The 22,179-nt window shown below is 30.2% G+C and overlaps 1 protein-coding gene across 1 annotated transcript in view; it reads left to right on the top strand.

Annotated features, from left to right (window-relative positions):
* LOC113371439 (beta-glucuronidase) overlaps positions 1–22,179 on the top strand; it is a gene marked incomplete at its 3' end in the record, with an annotated part of 608,953 nt that overhangs the window by 534,022 nt on the left and 52,752 nt on the right. Inside the window, 1 exon segment of the mRNA XM_026612065.1 lies at positions 18,793–18,877. Within this exon segment, the coding sequence (XP_026467850.1) occupies positions 18,793–18,877 (85 nt within the window).

Here is a 22,179-nt window from a genome sequence, read left to right on the forward strand (position 1 = left end):
ATTTGGGTTTTGTCGTTGTTTAAAAGAAGATTATTTATATTGAACCATTTCGAAACGGAATCCATGACACTGTTCAATTTCGTTACGAGGTCATCGTATGTTCTAGCTTTGATGGTTAGACAAGTGTCATCAGCGAACAAAATAAAGTCACAAAGATTTGAGCAATTAGGTAGGTCGTTAATGTAAAGAAGAAATAGGAGCGGTCCAAGAATTGATCCTTGTGGGACACCCATTTTCACGTTTAATTTTCTGGATATAACTTTACCACCGGTGCTATTGTCCAAATATACGCTTTGAGTTCTGTTTGTTAAATAAGATTTTAGTAATTTAAGCGAGCTAGAACGAAAACCATACATTTCTAATTTATCAATGAGAATATTGTGAGATATACTGTCGAACGCTTTGGAGAGATCGCAAAAGACGGCTACACAATAACTTCCATCTTCAAATGAGTTAATAACATTTTGGATGAGGCTAAAAACCGAGTGCGATGTAGAGTGTTTTTTCCGAAAACCATGTTGGTTGTGAAACAAAATATTGTATTTATTTAAGAACCCAGAGATTCTGACGTGCAAAATTTTTTCAAACACCTTATCAAAAGAATTAAGAAGAGAAATAGGTCTATAATTGCTCACAATATTTTTGTCGCCTTTTTTATGAAGAGGGCGTTTAGGCATTATATGGCGGAAAGATAGAGGTTTCGGAGAAATAAACATCCCGCGATCGTTAGTGGCCGCTGGACAAATGAGTGAGGCTCACGCGCGTTTTGTTTATTTTGAGACCAGAAAGTAAAAAAGTAATTCATCACGAGTTTTCGTCTGGTTTAGTCAAATGTTATTTATTTTTAATCAGGTAAATGTTATTCTTCCATATAATTATAGTACTTTTAATATGCTCAGAGATTCTGGGTATACTTCTCACGGTTTTTTTATAAACTCACTTTTATTTTGAAATTCCGAGTTGAGGTTATTGAGCATAGTTGCTAAACTTGTTCTGTCACTAAGACAATTACTATTAACTTCCAGAAATTAATTATTATTTTTAAGATTTAAGCTAAATCTATGAGTAATAATATAAAGAAATAATGATTTTAAACAAAAATACTGAATATAATGGTAAAATAATTCCTAAGATACGATATTGTTTTGTTAATTCTACTTTTCGTTATTTATTCAAAGCAAATTACTGTAAGTTTTGTTTTCCCTATCAATAAAGACTATAAATATAGAACTGGTTATTAAAAACTTATTTTATTTCGTCACTGATCGACATTGAACCTATGATTTCATTATACTTTCTTAGTGCTCAACTTGCCCCACCTATGGGGTACATTGAGCATACTTGACTTTTTGCATTTAAACAGCTGTAGCTTTTAAATTTTACTCATCATCAAAAAATAGTATTAACACTTTTGTTAAGCGATAAACAACAAATCCATTAAGCCGTATAGCAATTTATTGAGACTTTTCATTGAAGAGCTACAGCCGTTTAAGTAAAAATTTGCTCAACTAGTCCCGCCCTACCCTACGTTTATACTATTTTAAATTTTCTAAATAAAATAAAATTAGAAAAAAACTATGTTTTTGCCCGAGACCGATCAATTGACATTTATTTCATAACCCTAGGCAATATAATAATTATTCATAACTATTTCCAAAATATGTCGCACTTTTTCTTCAAGTTTGACAGCAGTGCCGTCCGGACGGGCAAATCCATCTCGAAAAATAGCACACCTTCTAATGTTGAAATCCAGCATGCTGGCAAGAAACAGAGATCGCTATGAAGTCATTTTGGACCCTCGACCGCCAGCTACCTGGCAAGCAGAGCCATAAAGCAGCAAAACAAGCGTCGTGTGATTCGGGCTTAACTCTTATATACCAATTTTTTGTTTACAACCTATTTACAAAATCTAACAAGAAGCACTAATGATGACCGCGTAACCTACATATAACTAGCAACGCGTTTTGTAATTATTAAACAATATAAAGATTCAAATTGTTATTACAGTTTATATATATATATATATATATATATATATATATATATATATATATCCCAGACAACACAAGACATCCTGGAAAATGTCCACAGGATATCCACGCGCGGACATTCATTGTCCCTGCTATAGCCTTACGGATATCCTGCTTATCCTGACCTTATCCGAAACATGTTAATATGTCGCACCTACGGGACGTTCTGTAGGATATCCCGCGCGGAATATTCCGGACATAAACCGGACATGAATAGGATTTAATTATGGAATTGTTTTTTACTTTTTAGATGAAAGATAAATTTGGATTAAAAATAAAATAAAAGAACACAATTTCACAAAGTAAACTTTTATTACAAAATAACAAAATCCTGAGATAATTTTATAACAAAATTTAAAATGAATAAATGCATATATATGTATATATATATATATATATATATATATATATATATATATATATATATCTTATATAATATATAAAATTCTTCTGTAACAATGTAAGTTTCATTAATCCTCCTAAACTATAATTCGGATTTTCATGAATCTTCCTGAAGTTTGTTCGGGAAATTTTCTAGAATGTTTTGATTCATTGAAATATAGTTAGATTGTAGAAATAAATGGAAAAAATACAAAAAACCGCTAATCATTGTTTGACCTTTAAAATATTTAAGACATGGTTTGACATTAAAAACAAATGACAACTGTCATTTGCCAAACATTTCTATTCACTTATAGGCTAAGGCAATATTAAAATATAATAAATTCATGATTAAAAATAAAAAAAATGTAATGTCTACATTATTATTGTCGAAAAGCAGCTGAGACGTGCTATAATTAAAATAATATAAGATGCAAATAATATAACATGCGTCTGACAGTCTGCGCATGCGACTGACGCGCACGGCGAATCGTGTTCTCAACGTACACGTGCTTTTGCTTGCAATAATTTTGTTTGCGCACTTTGCGAACAGATTCGCCGTACGAATTCGTGCAAAGGAGACGAGCCATAAGTGATTGCGCTCAAAAATATTCAATTTGCGGTCGTTTTGCCTTACTATACTATGTCACAATACAAAAAAAAATTACTCATTCAAAAAATTATTTAGAAGTTTCATTGTGTCAAAAATTCATATGGTTGGCATTTTGTAATGAATATTTACTCAATGGAGCGCTTTGGGTCTGAACTTTTTTTTACTGTTTTCCAATTTGTTTGGAATTTTGGAATTAGGCTCATCTTACTCTCAAGTTCAAAAGTGAAAACAATTTAGACTCCTTTGCACTACCCGGGGGGATGCCATTTCTTTTCAGTGGTGTAATAACGTTGGGTGTGGATAAAAGAACTAATTATGAGAGAAAAATGTTTAATAATGTTTTTCAAAAAAGCAAATACTTTTCAAGTTACTGGCTACTGAAAATTTGTTTCTTTTCTGCGTTTTGCATCGTTTTTTGTTAATATCTTCAAAAATATACATTTTAACGAAAATTATGTAATGAACAAAATTATATCAATAAAAATCCTAATGAATCGCTATTTTACAGTGTTTTAGGAACAATATTGAGTTAATTATTAAAATGGGTTTTTATAGTTCTCCAAATAAGCTTTAAAAGAAGTACTTCTGCGTGTAAAATGAGTGAGCGATCATGCAATTAAAAGACGCATACAATGTTTTTTTTTTTTTCATTTAAATCAAATAGTTTATGAGTGCCATTTCCACCAAAATTAAAACTAATCGTTTTTCATCTAGAAATAACTTGGTTTGAGAGATCTTGATGGATTCTAGAAAATACCATGACATTAGTACAAACGATTTTCAAAAAACTCATGATTTCATAAAAAAATCCATTTAAAAAAAAGCAATTTCTCATTATAATATCTCTGAAAAAATACGTATAAAAGTATATATATGAAAATTCAAGGTATTTTTCAGACTAATTATTGCTTTTTATTATTTTTTGTTACATAAATATTGATAGAGTTCTAATTGTTTAAAGAGTGCGCGGCTGTCCAACCGGAGTGTCTTTCGAAGCCCTTTATCCCTTCGCCGTTTCAAAGAGAAGTTACGATAAAATTTATTATAGAGAAAGTTTTAGGTCATTTAATTGCCATTAAAATAGTAAATTACAAGTTATGATAAAATCAGAATTAAAAGAGTTATAATCCAATTAATGCGGAGGGTGGTGACGAAATGCAAATTGTTTTCACTTCTGAACTTTAGATTAAGATTAGCTGGGCATGCATACGCTTTTTTCCTCTCCATTTACTGCAATAAATTTGTTGATAGTAGGTTGAATAGAGCACATGTGAACAAAATTTGACAAATTAATTCACTTTAAATATGAACTTGAGTAATAATGTATATTGAATTATTAGTGTGAAAAATGCAATTTAGATATTAAAATACTAAAAGCCAGTTAAAATATGGTACGAAATTATAAAAATTGTAGGCAACATTATTGAAGCAATTATTTTGGGTAGAAAAATCCAAGGTGATATTGTACCTTGACCGCGCATGCTATATATTAATTCTTTCTGAATTTGTTATACTTTTTAAAAGATTTCGATTTTCATCTGTGTATCTATGCTATGACAATAAATACATGGTGATAAATTTGGAAAATCAATGTTTTAGCCGTGAATAAACAAAAAATCATTCATTTAAACATCCACATCTACAGGTATGTCTAAAAATATTGTATAACCCTTTAATTCAATAAAATAAATTGAGCTATTAGAAATAAATTTGTTCTATAAATCGCAGTGTATAATTTTTAATATATAATTTTATTGAGCATATAATTTTAATATTTGTTAAAGGGATAATTAAAGTGTTAACTGTGGGCATTGAAAATAATCATTTTATTTGAAACAGTACTTCATTTAACATCACTCATATATTGGTGTAAATAGTGACTCGAAAAACAATAATGATTATTTTTAACTGAACGGTATAAATAATATTAGTATAGGATATTAAAAATACGTAGAGGTAGGTACAGGACAACGTCTGTCGGGTCATCTAATATATATATATATATATATATATATATATATTTATTTATTTATTTATTAATTTTACAAGCCGTCGGTATAATGTTTAATATTATAATAAGGCTTAAGTCAATATTTTATAGGTTTAATATAATTTAATTAATTATTAGCTATTTAATTACTTAATTTATTTATAAACCTATTTATATTCACTTAATTATAATTTTTTTTTTTTTTAATATAACTAGTTTGTTTGTTACAAGTGTTTTTTAAAAATTTAATAAGTAATTTTAATAAGCTTTACAATACATACTTTTACAATATTAACAAATTTTAGGTTATTTTATGATATTTTAACAAATTTGAGTATCTTATATTATTATAATTATTATTATTATTAATATTATCATTATTATTTTTATTATTATTGTTAAATATTTTTACAATTTTTTTCTTTTACAAATTTTTAGGTATTTTGATAAAGGAAATATTTTGTTTCACAATTTTTAAGTGTTTTTAAATATAAGTTTTTGGTTAACTAATTATTAAGTATTTTAACAATAACAGTCGAAATAAAAAAATTAAAATTTTGTTTCACAATTTTAAAGTGTTTTGAATTATAAGTTTTTAGTTAACTAATTATTAAGTATTTTAAAAATAACAGTCTTATGAAAATAATAATTAGAAAAAAAAAAAAAAAAAAAAAAAAAAAAAAAAATGTTTCTCAAATTTTTTGTTTTTTAAATTGTAAGTGTTTAATTAACTAATTATTAAGTATTTTAACAATATAACAATAACAGTTATATAAAACAAATAAAAGGAAAGAATAAACAAAGAAAGAAATAATAATAATAATAGTAATTTAGAAGTATTTAGTTTAACGAACGAATTATATTGTCACGAGCATAGTAGACATAGACATGGCTGGTAGGTGACATCAGTTAGTTTGGGCCCGTAGGTTCGTAGGGATTTTTGCCATCGTCGATCCATCGATCTTGCTGCTGCCTGTAATAGGGAAATTTCTTCGAGCGGGAAAAGTCGCGTTAATGATTAGTTGAGATTTTCGGGAAAGTAATTTGAAAAATCGAAATTTAAAAACTCCAGAGGGCTATAAAAAGTTAAATCCTTTAACGCATTACTTAGTACTTTATGAAATTTCTTGTTATCAAGGGTACGAACACGTAACGGCAGTTTATTCATAAATTGTATACCCATACCGCAGATAGTATTAAAGGAACTGTGTAGTTTATAAGTCTTACCTTTAATTATTTTATGTCTCGTATTGTGCTTGGTATTTGACATCGAAGACAAATTAAAAGAGTCTGGATTATTTTTTATGAAATTAAGTGTGACTAGAACAAATATACTCGGTACTGTTAAAATTTTATGTTCATTGAAGATATTACGGCATGATGTCTTGGAGGATAGTGAAAAAATTATTCGAATTGCTCTCTTTTGAAGTTTAAAAACTTTAATTAGTTCATTAGAGAAACCCCAAAATTGGATACCGTAAGCAATGTGTGAATAAAAGTTTGCGTAATAAATAGAAAGTAAACTGGATATTCCAATTTTTGATTTAAGGGTTCGCAGGATAAAGCATGTACGCGTTAATTTGAAGCATAAATGGTTGGAAACGTGTTCAGACCAGTTAAGATTCTTATTGATATAAACTCCAAGAAATTTAGATACTGAAGAGGAGTCAAATGAATAGTTATTAATTGTAAATGAGGAAATATCATTCGCTACGCGCGTTGCTGTACAGAAAGAAATAATTTGGGTTTTGTCGTTGTTTAAAAGAAGATTATTTATATTGAACCATTTCGAAACGGAATCCATGACACTGTTCAATTTCGTTACGAGGTCATCGTATGTTCTAGCTTTGATGGTTAGACAAGTGTCATCAGCGAACAAAATAAAGTCACAAAGATTTGAGCAATTAGGTAGGTCGTTAATGTAAAGAAGAAATAGGACGGTCCAAGAATTGATCCTTGTGGGACACCCATTTTCACGTTTAATTTTCTGGATATAACTTTACCACCGGTGCTATTGTCCAAATATACGCTTTGAGTTCTGTTTGTTAAATAAGATTTTAGTAATTTAAGCGAGCTAGAACGAAAACCATACATTTCTAATTTATCAATGAGAATATTGTGAGATATACTGTCGAACGCTTTGGAGAGATCGCAAAAGACGGCTACACAATAACTTCCATCTTCAAATGAGTTAATAACATTTTGGATGAGGCTAAAAACCGAGTGCGATGTAGAGTGTTTTTTCCGAAAACCATGTTGGTTGTGAAACAAAATATTGTATTTATTTAAGAACCCAGAGATTCTGACGTGCAAAATTTTTTCAAACACCTTATCAAAAGAATTAAGAAGAGAAATAGGTCTATAATTGCTCACAATATTTTTGTCGCCTTTTTTATGAAGAGGGCGGATTTTGGAGTGCTTAAGGTGGTTTGGATAAACTCCCAGCTCAAAGCATTTATTAATACATATTAATAGGTTATCAATAAAAAGAGGATAGAATTCTTTAATGATGCATGTAGGAATTTCATCCGGTCCCGCGGAATAGGAAGATTTAATAGCTTTAAAAGTACTTGCAAGTTCCTCAATTGTGACAGGAAATAAAACAAAGCTATGAATATTTCTAACAATATACGAAACAGGGGAGCAGCAAGTGATGTTCGAGATGATGGAGGAAGTCAAATTTGAAGCCTCATTAACAAAGAAGTTATTCATTTCGTTGGAAATATCATTAATGTCATTAATTATTACATCATTAATTGTCAAAGATTTAATTTCTACCGCAGATTTACGTTCTAGATTCATTTCAGAATTAATGAGAGACCACATAGTTTTTTGCTTGCAAGACGAGTGCCGTATTAAATCTTCGTTGAATTTAATTTTTGCTAGATCAATTAAATCATTAAACGTTTGCCTATATTTCAAAAAGTAAATTTGGAACGATAAAGTACCATTCCGTTTGGATAGACGCTCTAGAAATTTTAATCTATTGAATGATATACATAAGCCCTTAGTGAACCAGGGCAAATTCCGTTTAGGGGCCTGGATTTTTTTTGAAGAAGGGAAAGCTAAATTAAAATTGTATAGAAAGAATGACATGAAGTTATTAAATAAAGCATTAGCGTCATTATTATCCTGAAATACGAGGCTATCTTTTTCCAGTAAGGCTTTGAAACATAGCTTATTGGCTGAGTCGAAAATTCTCGAATAACTTATTTTATTGTTGAATGGTTTTGCCTTAGATGCAATCGCAAGAGATATACCGTAATGATCAGATAGAGTGGTGTTTGTAACAGAGGATTCAATGAATTGTACATTAGTAAAAAAATTATCGATACACGAGGCCGACTGTGGAGTTACACGAGTTGGAGTATGAATAGTCTGGCTCAGATTAAATGATTGAATTAAGATCTTAAAATCATCTAACAATTTGTATGTTTTATTAAAATGGATATTAAAATCGCCGCATAAAATTATTTTATCGTATTTATTAGACAGCTCATTTAGAAGATCGTAAAGGAGAGTATTAAATGTGGAACCATTTTGGTCTGGGGATCGGTAAACACAAATTAAACAAATATGACCATACTCAAGAGATATTTGGATAGCACAGTACTCAAATATTTTTTCAACACAACTAGTCGTTGCCCAGATTGGTTTACAGGCATATCGATCTGAGGTGAAAATACAAACACCGCCATGAGCAAAATTTTGTCGACAGAAGTAGGACTGCAAACGAAAACCTTTCAGTTTGACCAACTGAAGTTCAGATTCTTTGAGCCAATGTTCAGCAAAACACAAGACATCAAAATTTTTGTTTTTGGTGATTATTTCAATTTTATTTAATTTAGGCGATAATTTCTGTATATTTTGAAAAAAAATGTTTATATTAGAAATGCTATTCGTGGGAAGAAATTGATATGAGGTATTGTTAATTCCGAAAGGAATTGTTTTGCTCTGAGGAATTGCTTGGCTCTGAAGGTAGCGAGCCACAACATGACCGATTAGGGCCCCTAAGCATTATTGCTTTGGCTAACAACCTTGATAGCTTCACTTTGCTTCTAAGAAGCAAGTGCAAGCCATGACTGGTGTAATCCCTCACTCCAATGCGGCGATTGACATCAAACACCCGTACATTATCAAACTTGCCATAACCTAAATTACGACAAATCAGACGATTAGCATCAAAGATTGCAGCATTAAGACCCGGATCATCATATCGGTAGGGAATTGTCACAACACACAGGTTTGTATTCCGACAAGAATGACGGATTGATTCCAAAGCACCTTGAATAGCATAAGAGGAATCGGAGTCATTCGTCCCAGCCAATATAACAACATAGTCGTTCACGCCATAATCCGAAACAAGATGTCTAATGTCGCACGCCACCCCAGAGATTGGGGCACCAGGCTTGACTATGCTGAAAATACTAAACTATATATATATATATATATGAGTAAGTTCTTTAAGACCGATACATCAATCAAAATAGACAGAGATTTATAAAATAAACTCTAATTCCAAATATATCGACACAATTTGATGTCATTACGAGTGAATATTAAACTTGGTTTTTTACATCTAAAAATGTGTACACAGCACAAATTTTGCACTAACATTGATACTACTAACCAGTCAATAATCATGATTTTTTTGTAAATAGGAAAAACATATAGTACACATCTCACAAAAATACCTTGTATAATATTTATTGGCACGTCGCAGCCAGGTTTTTGCAGCCTCTGAAACAGCAAACTATGTCTCATGCGGCGAATTTTTCAAAGCAATTCCTGGAATTAATTATATATTAGTTTTATTCATAATTTACAACACATTATAAGTATAAGATATATAAATTACCTGTGATTACATCGCAAGGCACTAGATCACAAAATTTATTTTTGCCCTTTCCTCGTCCCTAGCAAAATTCTTTGGCCAAACCATCATCAAAAATGGATTTTCATAGCTGGACTCTGATGGCTAAATACAGAATCTAAAGAGAAAGTTTGTTTAGTATATGATAAAGTTAACAAATAAAAATAAATCTATATAAACTTTTGATTACCAATTGTGTTTTGATATCTTTGCTCTGAAGAATAGCCTCCACAAGTTGAAGCTCCTCCAACAATCATAGTAGAAAGCATTTAAAAAAATATTTAATTTAATTTTTGAGTATGGTTCGAGTCAAACCTCAAAACCAACTCTTTCAATGCTCTTCTTTGTCAATCCTCTTTCAAACACGGCTGCAATATTTGTAACACATACGCACATATAATTATATAGAACACATAAAATTTCCACAATTATTACTCAATTTTAGAGTATTTTGATAGATAATATTAATTATTTATAACACACGCTCATATAATTATATAGAACAAATAAAAATTTCACTATTATTACTCAATTACACAAAATCTATGATAATTCGACATAAAGCGTCTGTTCGATGACGCTTAACCTTAAAGGACGCTTCTGACGCGAACATATACGTTTAGAGGTCTCAAGCCGTGCGCGTATTTTTTTTTTTTTTTTTTTTTTTATTAAATTTATATGTAACAATCAGAATAAAGTAATTCTATGAGCTACAGTGAGAACATAATCTAAACAAATCAATAACGTAAAGTAAAGGGAAAATAATAATAATAATAATAATAATAAATAACTAAAAATAAATAACTAACTATAATAATAATAACAAATAGATAGAAATAATAATCATAAAAATTATAAAAAGAAAAATAATAATAATAATAATAATAATAATATATAAATAATAATAATAATAATAATAATAAATATAATAATAGAATAGAAAACTGTTCCATTGATCAGTTAACTAATTAGTTAATTAAATAAATTAATATAAATCATATGGAAATTTTCTCTTCAGTCTTCTAGAATTAGGGATCTCAAGTAGTGCTGAAACTATGTGGATTAAGTGTGATTCCAGTTTTAAGTGATGGTGAAGGCTATTGCTGCTAATTACATCCACAATATATGGAATGTTAAGATCATTGTGGATAGTTTGATTGCTGATGAACCAGGGGGCATCAGCGATTTGTCTCAAAATCATTGATTGGGCACGTTGCATAAGAACTATATTGGACTTACTAGCACAACCCCAAAGTTCAATGCCATAAGTCCAAATAGGCTTAATTATAGTTTTGTAGACTAAGATTTTGTTTACAAGTAGTAGTTTTGATTTGCGCCCTAAGAGCCAGTACAGGTCTTTAGTTGTTTGCTTCATATGTTTAATTTTGGCTAAAATGTGAGATTTCCAAGTTAATTTTTGGTCCAAATGAATTCCCAAATACTTAACGCTAGTTTTTGTGGTAATTATATGTCCGTTGAAATTGACTTCAGGGCATGTGAGTTTGTTGAGTGAAAATGAAATATGGTAAGATTTGGTCTCATTTATCTTGATGCGCCATCTTTTGGTCCATTCTTCGATATTATTTAGATGTAATTGCAATTTGGTTGAAGCAGATGTGGGGCAGATATCTGTAGATAGAACCGCAATGTCGTCAGCAAACGTGGCGGTAGTGGTATCTGTAAATGTAGGAAAATCGCTGGTATATGTCAAATACAAGAAAGGACCCAGTTCAAAGGAACACCCGCTTCAATTGGAAATAATGCAGACATTTCAGCATTGACACGAACTTTAAACATTCTAGAGTCAAGGTATGATTTCAGGATTGCGTAGTAGCCAGACGGGAGAAAAGATCTAATTTTAGATAAAAGACCCTTATGCCAAACTTTATCAAACGTCTGACTTACATCAAGAAAGACAGCAGAGCAATACTGTTTCGATTCGAATGTGTTGTTAATTACATTTACAATCCTATGACACTGCTGTACCGTAGAGTGATGTTTTCGGAAACCAAATTGATGGTCAGGGATGATATTTGATTCCGATAACATATCTTGCAACAGTAATCTTTCAAAAATCTTGGATGTAATCGGTAACAGGCTGATTGGTCTGTATGAAGAAACTGAGCTAGAATCTTTTCCACTTTTAGGTATCATTTTTACAATTGATATTTTGAAAGATTTTGGGCAAACATTGAGTCTTAAAATAGAATTTAATATGTATATTAGGAAAATGAAACCTTTTTTTGGCATTTCTTTTAACATTCTTGCTGATATTGAATCAATACCTGGAGCCTTTTTGTTTTGTAGTTTAGAGATTTCTATGATAACTCTCTTTAAAGAAAAAAAATTCTTTTTATTATTATGTATAGTCACTGGATCTTCACTTACGTCAGAGTGGTCATCAATAGAAGTCGGATTTGGTTGAGAGACGGAGCTTAAGTATTTGGCAAAAAGTTTAGATTTTTCCTGATCGCCTCGTGCCCAGGAAAGATTGTTGTTTGATTCCCAGTGCACTGGTGGAATTCTACTGCATGGCTTAAGTTTGTTCTTGATATGCCTCCAAATAGAGTTATCAAAGCGATTAAGATTGGTAATGTAATTGGTAAAATTTGTATTGTTTAATTTTTTCAACCTGGCTTTAAGCTTATTGCTGAGATTATTTAAGATGTTTTTATCGGAAGGTAAGTGGGAAGTATGCCATGTTTTTCTAGCTTTTCGCTTTTCAGCAATAAGCGTTTTTATTTCAAGAGAAGTAGATTGGTACTTCACGTCATTCATTATAGGTGTAGCAAAAACAGCAGCATCATGCAGAATTTTGTTAAAAAAGTCAAGCCTTATTTGTAAGTTGATTTTTTCTTCCACAATTCTGCGATATGTCTCCCAATTAGTTTTTGTTGAGTGAAGTTTTGAAGTATGAGGAATGTTAATTACTGATTAACATATACTAGCTATTATGGGAGAGTGGTCAGAAGACAGATCATAACTTGCTTCAATTTCAGTGAAATTGGTATTAATGCCATTCAAAACAAAAAAGTCTAACAAATCGGGTTTTTTATTTGTGTCTGTAGGCCAATAAGTTGGACTGCCTGTAGAAAGAGCTTTGAAGTTACATTGATGGATTGCTTCATATAATTGTCTACCTTTAGGGTTGATCAATCTGGAGCCCCAAAAAGAGTGCTTGCTGTTAAAATCACCTCCAACGACAAATTTGGGTCCTAGAGTTGAGAAAAATGCACAAAACTGCGAGCAATTTATTATATGCCGTGGTGGACAATACACAGCCGATAGTGTGACGACATAAAACGTAAACTTAACTTGTACAGATGTTGCTTGCAAGTAATCTTCACTGTATTTTTGGATTTCAAAATGCGAAATATTTGACTTGATTAATATGGCTGTACCTCCATGGGCACTACCATCTGGATGAGGTGTGTGATAAAAACTGTAGTGAGGTATAAATAGGTTTGAGAATTTGGTAAAGTGTGTTTCACTCACCAGTAAAACATCAATTTTATTTTCAGTGAGAAAAACTGTTAATTCGTTTTTATGTTGACTTAGCCCATTAGCGTTCCATAAACCAATCCTAATGAATTTAGCCATTTTGTCTATTTAAATTTGTTAATAAGAGTGGATAACATATTAATAATCATGCTATTTTGCTGCATGAGCTGATTAATCATCATTTCAAATTTACCCAGGAATTGTGACATTGTTGAATTGGACTGACTTTCAGATGTTGAAACTGAATTTTGCGATTTAATGGCCTGTGAGTAGGACATATGTTGAGAGTTGGCAAGTCTATTGACTTGTATTCTGGAGGTAGCACCCCTCGGAGTAGGAACAGAGTTGTTTATATTTATTTGATTTTTGTTAGTATGAACGTTCATAAGTTTTTGATAGTAGGGACGACCTTTGTAATTTGCGGAATGTGATCCTAAGCAATTAGCGCAGACTGTAGTTGATTCAGACGGCTTTTTGCAAGCTTTAGTACAGTGATCATCTCCACACTTAACACATACAAACGGACGATTGCAATATGACCTAGTGTGGCCATACAATTGACAACGTCCACATTGCGGAATATCATTTGATCTAATAGGAGGTTCAAAATAGATTATTTGGTTCAGAATTTTTCCGATTTTAAAAATTTCGGTGTTGTTTTTGTTAGGTTCTAAATCTATGTAGAACATGTTAAGTGGAGTCTTTGTCCTAAAATGTAGAACACATTTTTTTATATTCCTTACTTGGTGACCTTGTTTTTCGATTTCTTTCTTTAGCTCACTAACGTCAGTTTTGAAGTGCATATATTTTAAAACTACTCTATAGGCTCTTTCAGTCTGTATTTGGTACGTGTGAAACACTATATTGCGAGCTAGAAGAAATTTGACAAAAATTCTATAATCTTCGATTGTCGCTCAATCTTATGCTATTATTAGACATAGCTTTAGTTGTATAGTTGCTGCTCAAAACGGTTTTTAAAGCGTTTATCATATCTGGAAAATCAATGACTTCATAAATAAATACTGGAAGTGGATGTATTTTTTTAACTGGATCAGCAACTGTAACGGGTATTGGCTCGTGATTAGTTAATAAGCTAAATCTGTTGACTAATTTAATTGATTCATTTTGATTGTTGAGACGCTTTCTTTTTACACCCGGGCTTGGGACCACTTGCCACGGATTCAAATTTTTAACAACACTACTGGGTTCACTTTCGGTTTCCATATTTGATGTCACTGTATTTATTGGTAACTGAACATTTTCCGTTTGCCTTTGTTGGCTTACTAAATTATTGACGTATTCAGCGTTTGTATTTGAATCATCTGCAAGTACTTCGGCTGAATCAGCGATTATTTTTCGTAATTCATTCATAGCGAAACCCAGAGGGGTTCACTATTTATAACACAAATTTTCACTATTTGTTAAAAATCACTAACAATTAATTAATTGAAAAGAAAACGTAAATTTTAAAGTAGTTTATTCAACTATTTCACAACACTATAATGTCTGCCGCATGCGTCACAAGTATAATGCACGAACACTGTTACGCAACTAACCTGTATTTACAATTAAATATTTAGAACGATGCTACTCGGTTGAGTGTCAAACGTTAACTGATGCGCGTATGAGAGCGACATGTTCGTGAACCGTGCGTTATGCCTGCTCGAGTCCTTTCGGTTTGAGACGTCCCGTTGCATGCAATTCGGATATTCATAGGATATCGCGATATTAGGAGATTGTGAGGACAAGAGGGATATTCCCTGGCATGTCTTGTGCTCTCTGGGTATATATATATATATATATATATATATATATATATATATGTGTGTGTGTGTGTGTGTGTGTGAGTGCGTTTTTGAGGACGATATATCAAGCAAAGAAAAGGCAAAGATTTATAAAATAATCTTTAATTCCAAACGTTTCGACATTCAATTTAATGTCATCATCAGTGGATATTAAACATGGTATTTTATATCTAAAAATGTGTACACATCACAGAATTTTTCACTACCATTGATACAACTAACCAGTCGTTAATCATGAATTTTTTTGATAAGAAAAATAATAAACTTTTGCTTCGGGATTTGCAACGATTGCATAGCCTCCGGTCTGTGCAAAAATACTTAAAATTTTTTTTCCACAGTTTTGCAAAACAAAACTCTCATTATTTTTTTTATTAAAAAAAATCATGATTATGGACTGCTTAGTTGTATCAATGTTAGTGCAAAATTCTGCAAAAATGCATAATGTGCAAAATTGAATGTCGAAACGTTTGGAATTGAAGATTATTTTATGAATCTTTACCTTTTCTTTGTTTGATGTATTGCCCTCAAGAACTCACTCATATATTTCAACATCAAAATTAACTACTAAATCATATATATATACATATATATATATATATATATATATATATATATATATATCCATATTAATCAAGTCAAATATTTCGCATTTTGAAATCCAAAAATACAGTGAAGATTACTTGCAAGCAACATCTGTACAAGTTAAGTTTACGTTTTATGTCGTCACACTATCGGCTGTGTATTGTCCACCACGGCATATAATAAATTGCTCGCAGTTTTGTGCATTTTTCTCAACTCTAGGACCCAAATTTGTCGTTGGAGGTGATTTTAACAGCAAGCACTCTTTTTGGGGCTCCAGATTGATCAACCCTAAAGGTAGACAATTATATGAAGCAATCCATCAATGTAACTTCAAAGCTCTTTCTACAGGCAGTCCAACTTATTGGCCTACAGACACAAATAAAAAACCCGATTTGTTAGACTTTTTTGTTTTGAATGGCATTAATACCAATTTCGCTGAAATTGAAGCAAGTTATGATCTGTCTTCTGACCACTCTCCCATAATAGCTAGTATATGTTAATCAGTAATTAACATTCCTCATACTTCAAAACTTCACTCAACAAAAACTAATTGGGAGACTTATCGCAGAATTGTGGAAGAAAAAATCAACTTACAAATAAGGCTTAAAAACCCTTCGGATATCGATAGTGCAATTGACTTCTTTAACAAAATTCTGCATGATGCTGCTGTTTTTGCTACACCTATAATGAATGACGTGAAGTACCAATCTACTTCTCTTGAAATAAAAACGCTTATTGCTGAAAAGCGAAAAGCTAGAAAAACATGGCATACTTCCCACTTACCTTCCGATAAAAACATCTTAAATAATCTCAGCAATAAGCTTAAAGCCAGGTTGAAAGAATTAAACAATACAAATTTTACCAATTACATTACCAATCTTAATCGCTTTGATAACTCTATTTGGAGGCATATCAAGAACAAACTTAAGCCATGCAGTAGAATTCCACCAGTGCGCTTTTCTTTGTTTGATGTATCGCCCTCAAGAACTCACTCATATATTTCAACATCATACTAAATCTACATAGATATATAGAGATTATTATATATATAGATATATATATAGTATGTATAATATATATATATATATATATATACAGTATATATATAAATATATATATATATAGGATATATATATATTTATACTTAATAATATATATATATATTATATTATATTATAATATATTATATATATATATATATATTATATCTATATATTCTTATATATAAAAATGGAGCTCTCTTTCAAATGTCCGAATAAAACTCGAAAACGGCTGAATCGATTTGGCCAGTCTTAGTCTTGAAAAATTCGTGCCAATCCAGAGAAAGTCCAAAAGGTGAGAAATTATTTCAAATCCGCGTAGAAACTTTACATTTTTAATTTGAAATTTTTTGTAGAAGCGTAATTTAAATAAAACAATGGACGGTGGCAATTACGTGAAATGTCAAACGCTTTTGACAGATGGTGTTCAATTACGTTTAATATGATGTTTTACGCAAATATTATTTAATTATGATAAATTTGTAGTAAGTAGTTTTATGTGTAGTTTTATTTATATACAAAACCGTTAGTAAACGGGCCGCAAGTGTTACTAGAGACTCAAAATATAAACTTTTTTGATATGTTAATATGAAAATGCACTTTTTGGCTTATTTTTCTTAAACACGGTGCTCTGAAAGATCTCATTTGTATAATTATATACTCATTGGTATTTATAAAACATTTTCTAGGTTATATTATTTTTTATTTATGGTATTTAAATTCAGAACCTAAATTTGGTATCGATCAAATGGACACTTTATCGAATAACATTTTCCCAGTCAAAATCACAATTCTACAATGATGAAGTAGAAGGCAGTTTACTGAACGTAGTCAGATAATTGTTCTTTTGATATGTGTTATTTGTTGTGATATAATTGTTATGGTTCTCACAATATAGTTTATATTTGCTCAAAGTCAAATTGGACCTTTGTGCCTCGCCCTGCTCTACATACATACTTTTTATTTAATTTATTTTAATTCATCGAATGCTACTTGAAACTTTTCAAAAAGCAGCTCAAAAAAGAAATACTTAATTCATTTTCTATCTCTCCTCGCAAAAATTTGAAAATTGTGTATAAGCTCAGTAGTATTATTTACAATTATACACAAAATCCAGAATCCAAAAAGAATCTGAATAACTTGAAACGTAATCAATAAGTCGAAAGACCAATAAAGACTTGGATGGATTATACTATGTTTTCTAAAGAAAGTGTATAAATCTTACAGTTTGATTGTATTGACAAAATATAGACAAACTAATAAGGTTTATTGTTTTTATAATACATCATTGTATTATATTGCATTAAAACAACTCATCCTTATACACTTAAAGTATTAATATTTTTGATTCTCTAGTAATTCTTTAGAATATACCTCACTTAGCAAAACAGCGTTTGCCGGGTCAGCTAGTATATATATATATATATATATATATATATATTTATATATATAAAGCGAGAGGTTTTTCTTCAGATGGTGAAATAATATAATAAAATTGTTTCTTGGGCATCCATCCAGTAATTAAAAAACAGTTTTATTGAAAAATGTGTTTATTTAGAGAACATACGTTTCGGGTCCTGATTTGACCCATCATAACTCGACGTTTTATCAATTTTTTATTTCATATTTATTTTTTCGTGCAATTTTTGTGCGTTTTTGTGTTATTTTTCAAAGTTTATTTGTATTCACTGAAGATGGGTCAAATCAGGACCCGAAACGTATGTTCTCTAAATAAAAACATTTTTCAATAAAACTGTTTTTTAATTACTGGATAGATGCCCAAGAATCAATTTTATTATATATATATATATATATATATATATATATATATATATATATATATATTATATTTATATATAATATATATAATATATATATAAATATAATATATATATCTATATATGTATATATATATATTATATATATATATATATATACATGTGTATATATTTATATTATTACCAAAAATGTTTTTAGGGCTATCGTTGATCACGTGAAAAGTTTAGATGTTTCACGGCCAGTAACAATAGCATTGTCGAGGGCAGTCGATGAAGATAAAGTTGTAAGTATTATTATATATATAGATACATGTTTCTTTTAAAACGTAATTGATGTTATCTTATTCTCCTATGAATGTAATATAATGGTTGGCCAATGTATTGTTCATCACAATTTTTAGTACTATTTTCCGTTCAGTTAAAAATAATAATTATTGTTTTTCGAATTACTATTTACACTAAACATTACACGAGGCCAACAAATAAACTTGTTAACTTGAATGATTGCGCAATTAAAATAATCGTAAAATGCTTATGTCTACTCGATGTACCAGTCTGTGAAGTTGCGCAAAAAAACATTCCACAGACGCTACAGAATACATGTGCAAGTCACAGGTTGCGCAATTATACAGTTACGTCTGTGGCCAGCTTAACATTCCACAACCGTCAGACGCATGCACAGACTGCATCACCCTTATAATAATGTGGACATTATATTTTTCTTATTGATAATCATAAATATATTATTATTTAATATTATATTAGCCCATAAGTGATTTGAAATGTTTGGTAAATGACAGTCTTCATTTGTTTGTAATGTCAAACAATGCCTCAAATATTTTCAAAGTCAAACAATGATAAGCGGTTTTTTTGTAATTTTTTCGATTTATTTCTACATTCTTACTATGTTTCTATGAATCAAAAAATCCTTAAAAAATCCCTTAACAAACTTCAGAGATATTTATCAAAATCTGAGTAATTGTTTAGAAGGATTATTCTTTTATACGCCATTACAGAAGAATTATATACTTATACTAGATGACCCGACAGACGTTGTCCTGTACCCACCTCTACGTTCTTTTAATATCCTATACTAATATTTATACCGTTCAGTTAAAAATAATCATTATTGTTTTTCGAGTTACTATTTACACCAATATATGCGTGATGTTAAATGTAGTACTGTTTCAAATAAAATGATTATTCTCAATTCCCACAGTTGACACTTTAATTGTCCCTTTAACAAATATTAAAACATGTTCAATAAAATTATATATTAAAAATTACACACTGCTATTTATAGAACAAATTTATTTCCAATAGCTCAATTTACTTTATTGAATTTAAGGGTTATACAATATTTTTAGACATACCTGTAGATGTGGATGTTTAAATGAATGATTTTTTGTTCATTCACGGCTAAAACATTGATTTTCCAAATTTATCACCACGTATTTATTGTCATAGCATAGATACACGTGTTGAAAATTGAAATCTTTTAAAAAGTATAACAAATTCAGAAAGAATTAATATATAGCATGCGGTCAAGGTACAATATCACCTTGGATTTTTCTACCCAAAATAATTGCTTCAATAATGTTGCCTACAATTTTTATAATTTCGTACCATATTTTAACTGGCTTTTCGTATTTCAATATCTAAATTGCATTTTTCACACTAATAATTCAATATACATTATTACTTAAGTTCATATTTGAAGTGAATTAATTTGTCAAATTTTGTTCACATGTGCTCTATTCAACCTACTATCAACAAAATTATTGCAGTAAATGGAGAGGAAAAAAGCGTATGCCCAGCTAATCTTTATCTAAAGTTCTGAAGTGAAAACAATTTGCATTTCGTCACCACCCCCCGCATTAATTGGATTATAACTCTTAATTCTGATTTTATCATAACTTGTAATATACTATTTTAAAGGTGATTGATGAGTGAGCTACAACTTTCTCTATTATAAATTTTACCGTAACTTCTCTTATTTTGAAACGGCGAAGGGTTAAAGGGCTCGAAAGACACTCCGGTTGGACAGCCGCGCAATCTTTAAACAATTAGAACTCTATCAATATTTGTGTAACAAAAAAATAATAAAAAGCAATAATAAGTCTGAAAAATACCTTGAATTTGCATATATATATACTTTAATACGTATTCTTTCAGAGATATTATAATGAGAAATTGTTTTTTTTTTAAATGGATTTTTTTATGAAATCATGAGTTTTTTGAAAATCGTTTGTACTAATGTTATGGTATTTTCTATAATCCATCAAGATCTCTCAAACCAAGTTAATTCTAGATGGAAAACGATTATTTTTAATTTTGGTGGAAATGGCACTCATAAACTATTTGATTTGAACGAAAAAAAAACATTATATGCGTCTTTTAATTGCATGATAGCTCACTCATTTTACACGCAGAAGTACTTCTTTTAAAGCTTATTTGGAGAACTATAAAAACCCATTTTCATAATTAACTTAATATTGTTCCTACATGTAAGCAATTTATTAGGATTTTATTATATAATTTTGTTCATTACAAATTTTGTAAAATATTTTTGGAGAATAATATACGCAAAAAAGAAACAAATTTTCAGTAGCCAGTAACTTGAAAAGTATTTGCTTTTTTGAAAAACATTATTGAACATTTTTCTCTTGTAATTAGTTCTTTTATCCACACCCAACGTTATTACACCACTGAAAAGAAATGGCATCCCCCCGGGTAGTGGCAGAGGAGTCTAAATTGTTTTTACTTTCGAACTTGAAAGTAAGATGAGCCTAATTCCAAAATTCCAAACGAATTGGAAAACAGTAAAAAAAAGTTCAGACCCAAAGCGCTCCATTGAGTAAATATTCCGTACAAAATGCCAACCATATGAATTTTTGACACAATGAAACTTCTAAATAATTTTTTTTGTTTTGTGACTTAGTATAGTAAGGCAAAACAATCGCAAATTGAATATTTTTGAGCGCAATCACTTATGGCTAGTCTCCTTTGCACGAATTCGTACGGCGAATCTGTTCGCAAAGTGCGCAAACAAAATGATTGCAAGCAAAAGCAAACCACGCGTACGTTGAAAACACGATTAGGCGTGCGCGTCAGTCGCATGCGCAGACTGTCAGACGCATGTTATATTATTTTCATCTTATATTATTTTAATTATGGCACATCTCAGCTGCTTTTCGACAATAATAATGTAAACATTACATTTTCTTTATTTTTAATCATGAATTTGTTATATTTTAATATTGCCTTAGCCTATAAATGAATAGAAATGTTTGGCAAATGACAGTTGTCATTTGTTTTTAATGTCAAACAATGCTTTAAATATTTTAAAGGTCAACCAATGATAAGCGGTTTTTTGTAATTTTTTCCATTTATTTCTACAATCTAACTATATTTCTATGAATCAAAACATTCTAGACAATTTCCCGAACAAACTTCAGGAAGATTCATGAAAATCCGAATTATAGTTTAAGAGAATTAATGAAACTTACATTGTTACAGAAGAATTTTATATATAAGATATATATATATATATATATATATATAAATATATATATATATATATATA

This window comes from Ctenocephalides felis, unplaced genomic scaffold (assembly GCF_003426905.1).
Source record: "Ctenocephalides felis isolate EL2017-DRISC unplaced genomic scaffold, ASM342690v1 CF-g0.4_SCAFFOLD_01492, whole genome shotgun sequence".
Taxonomy (NCBI): domain Eukaryota; kingdom Metazoa; phylum Arthropoda; class Insecta; order Siphonaptera; family Pulicidae; genus Ctenocephalides; species Ctenocephalides felis.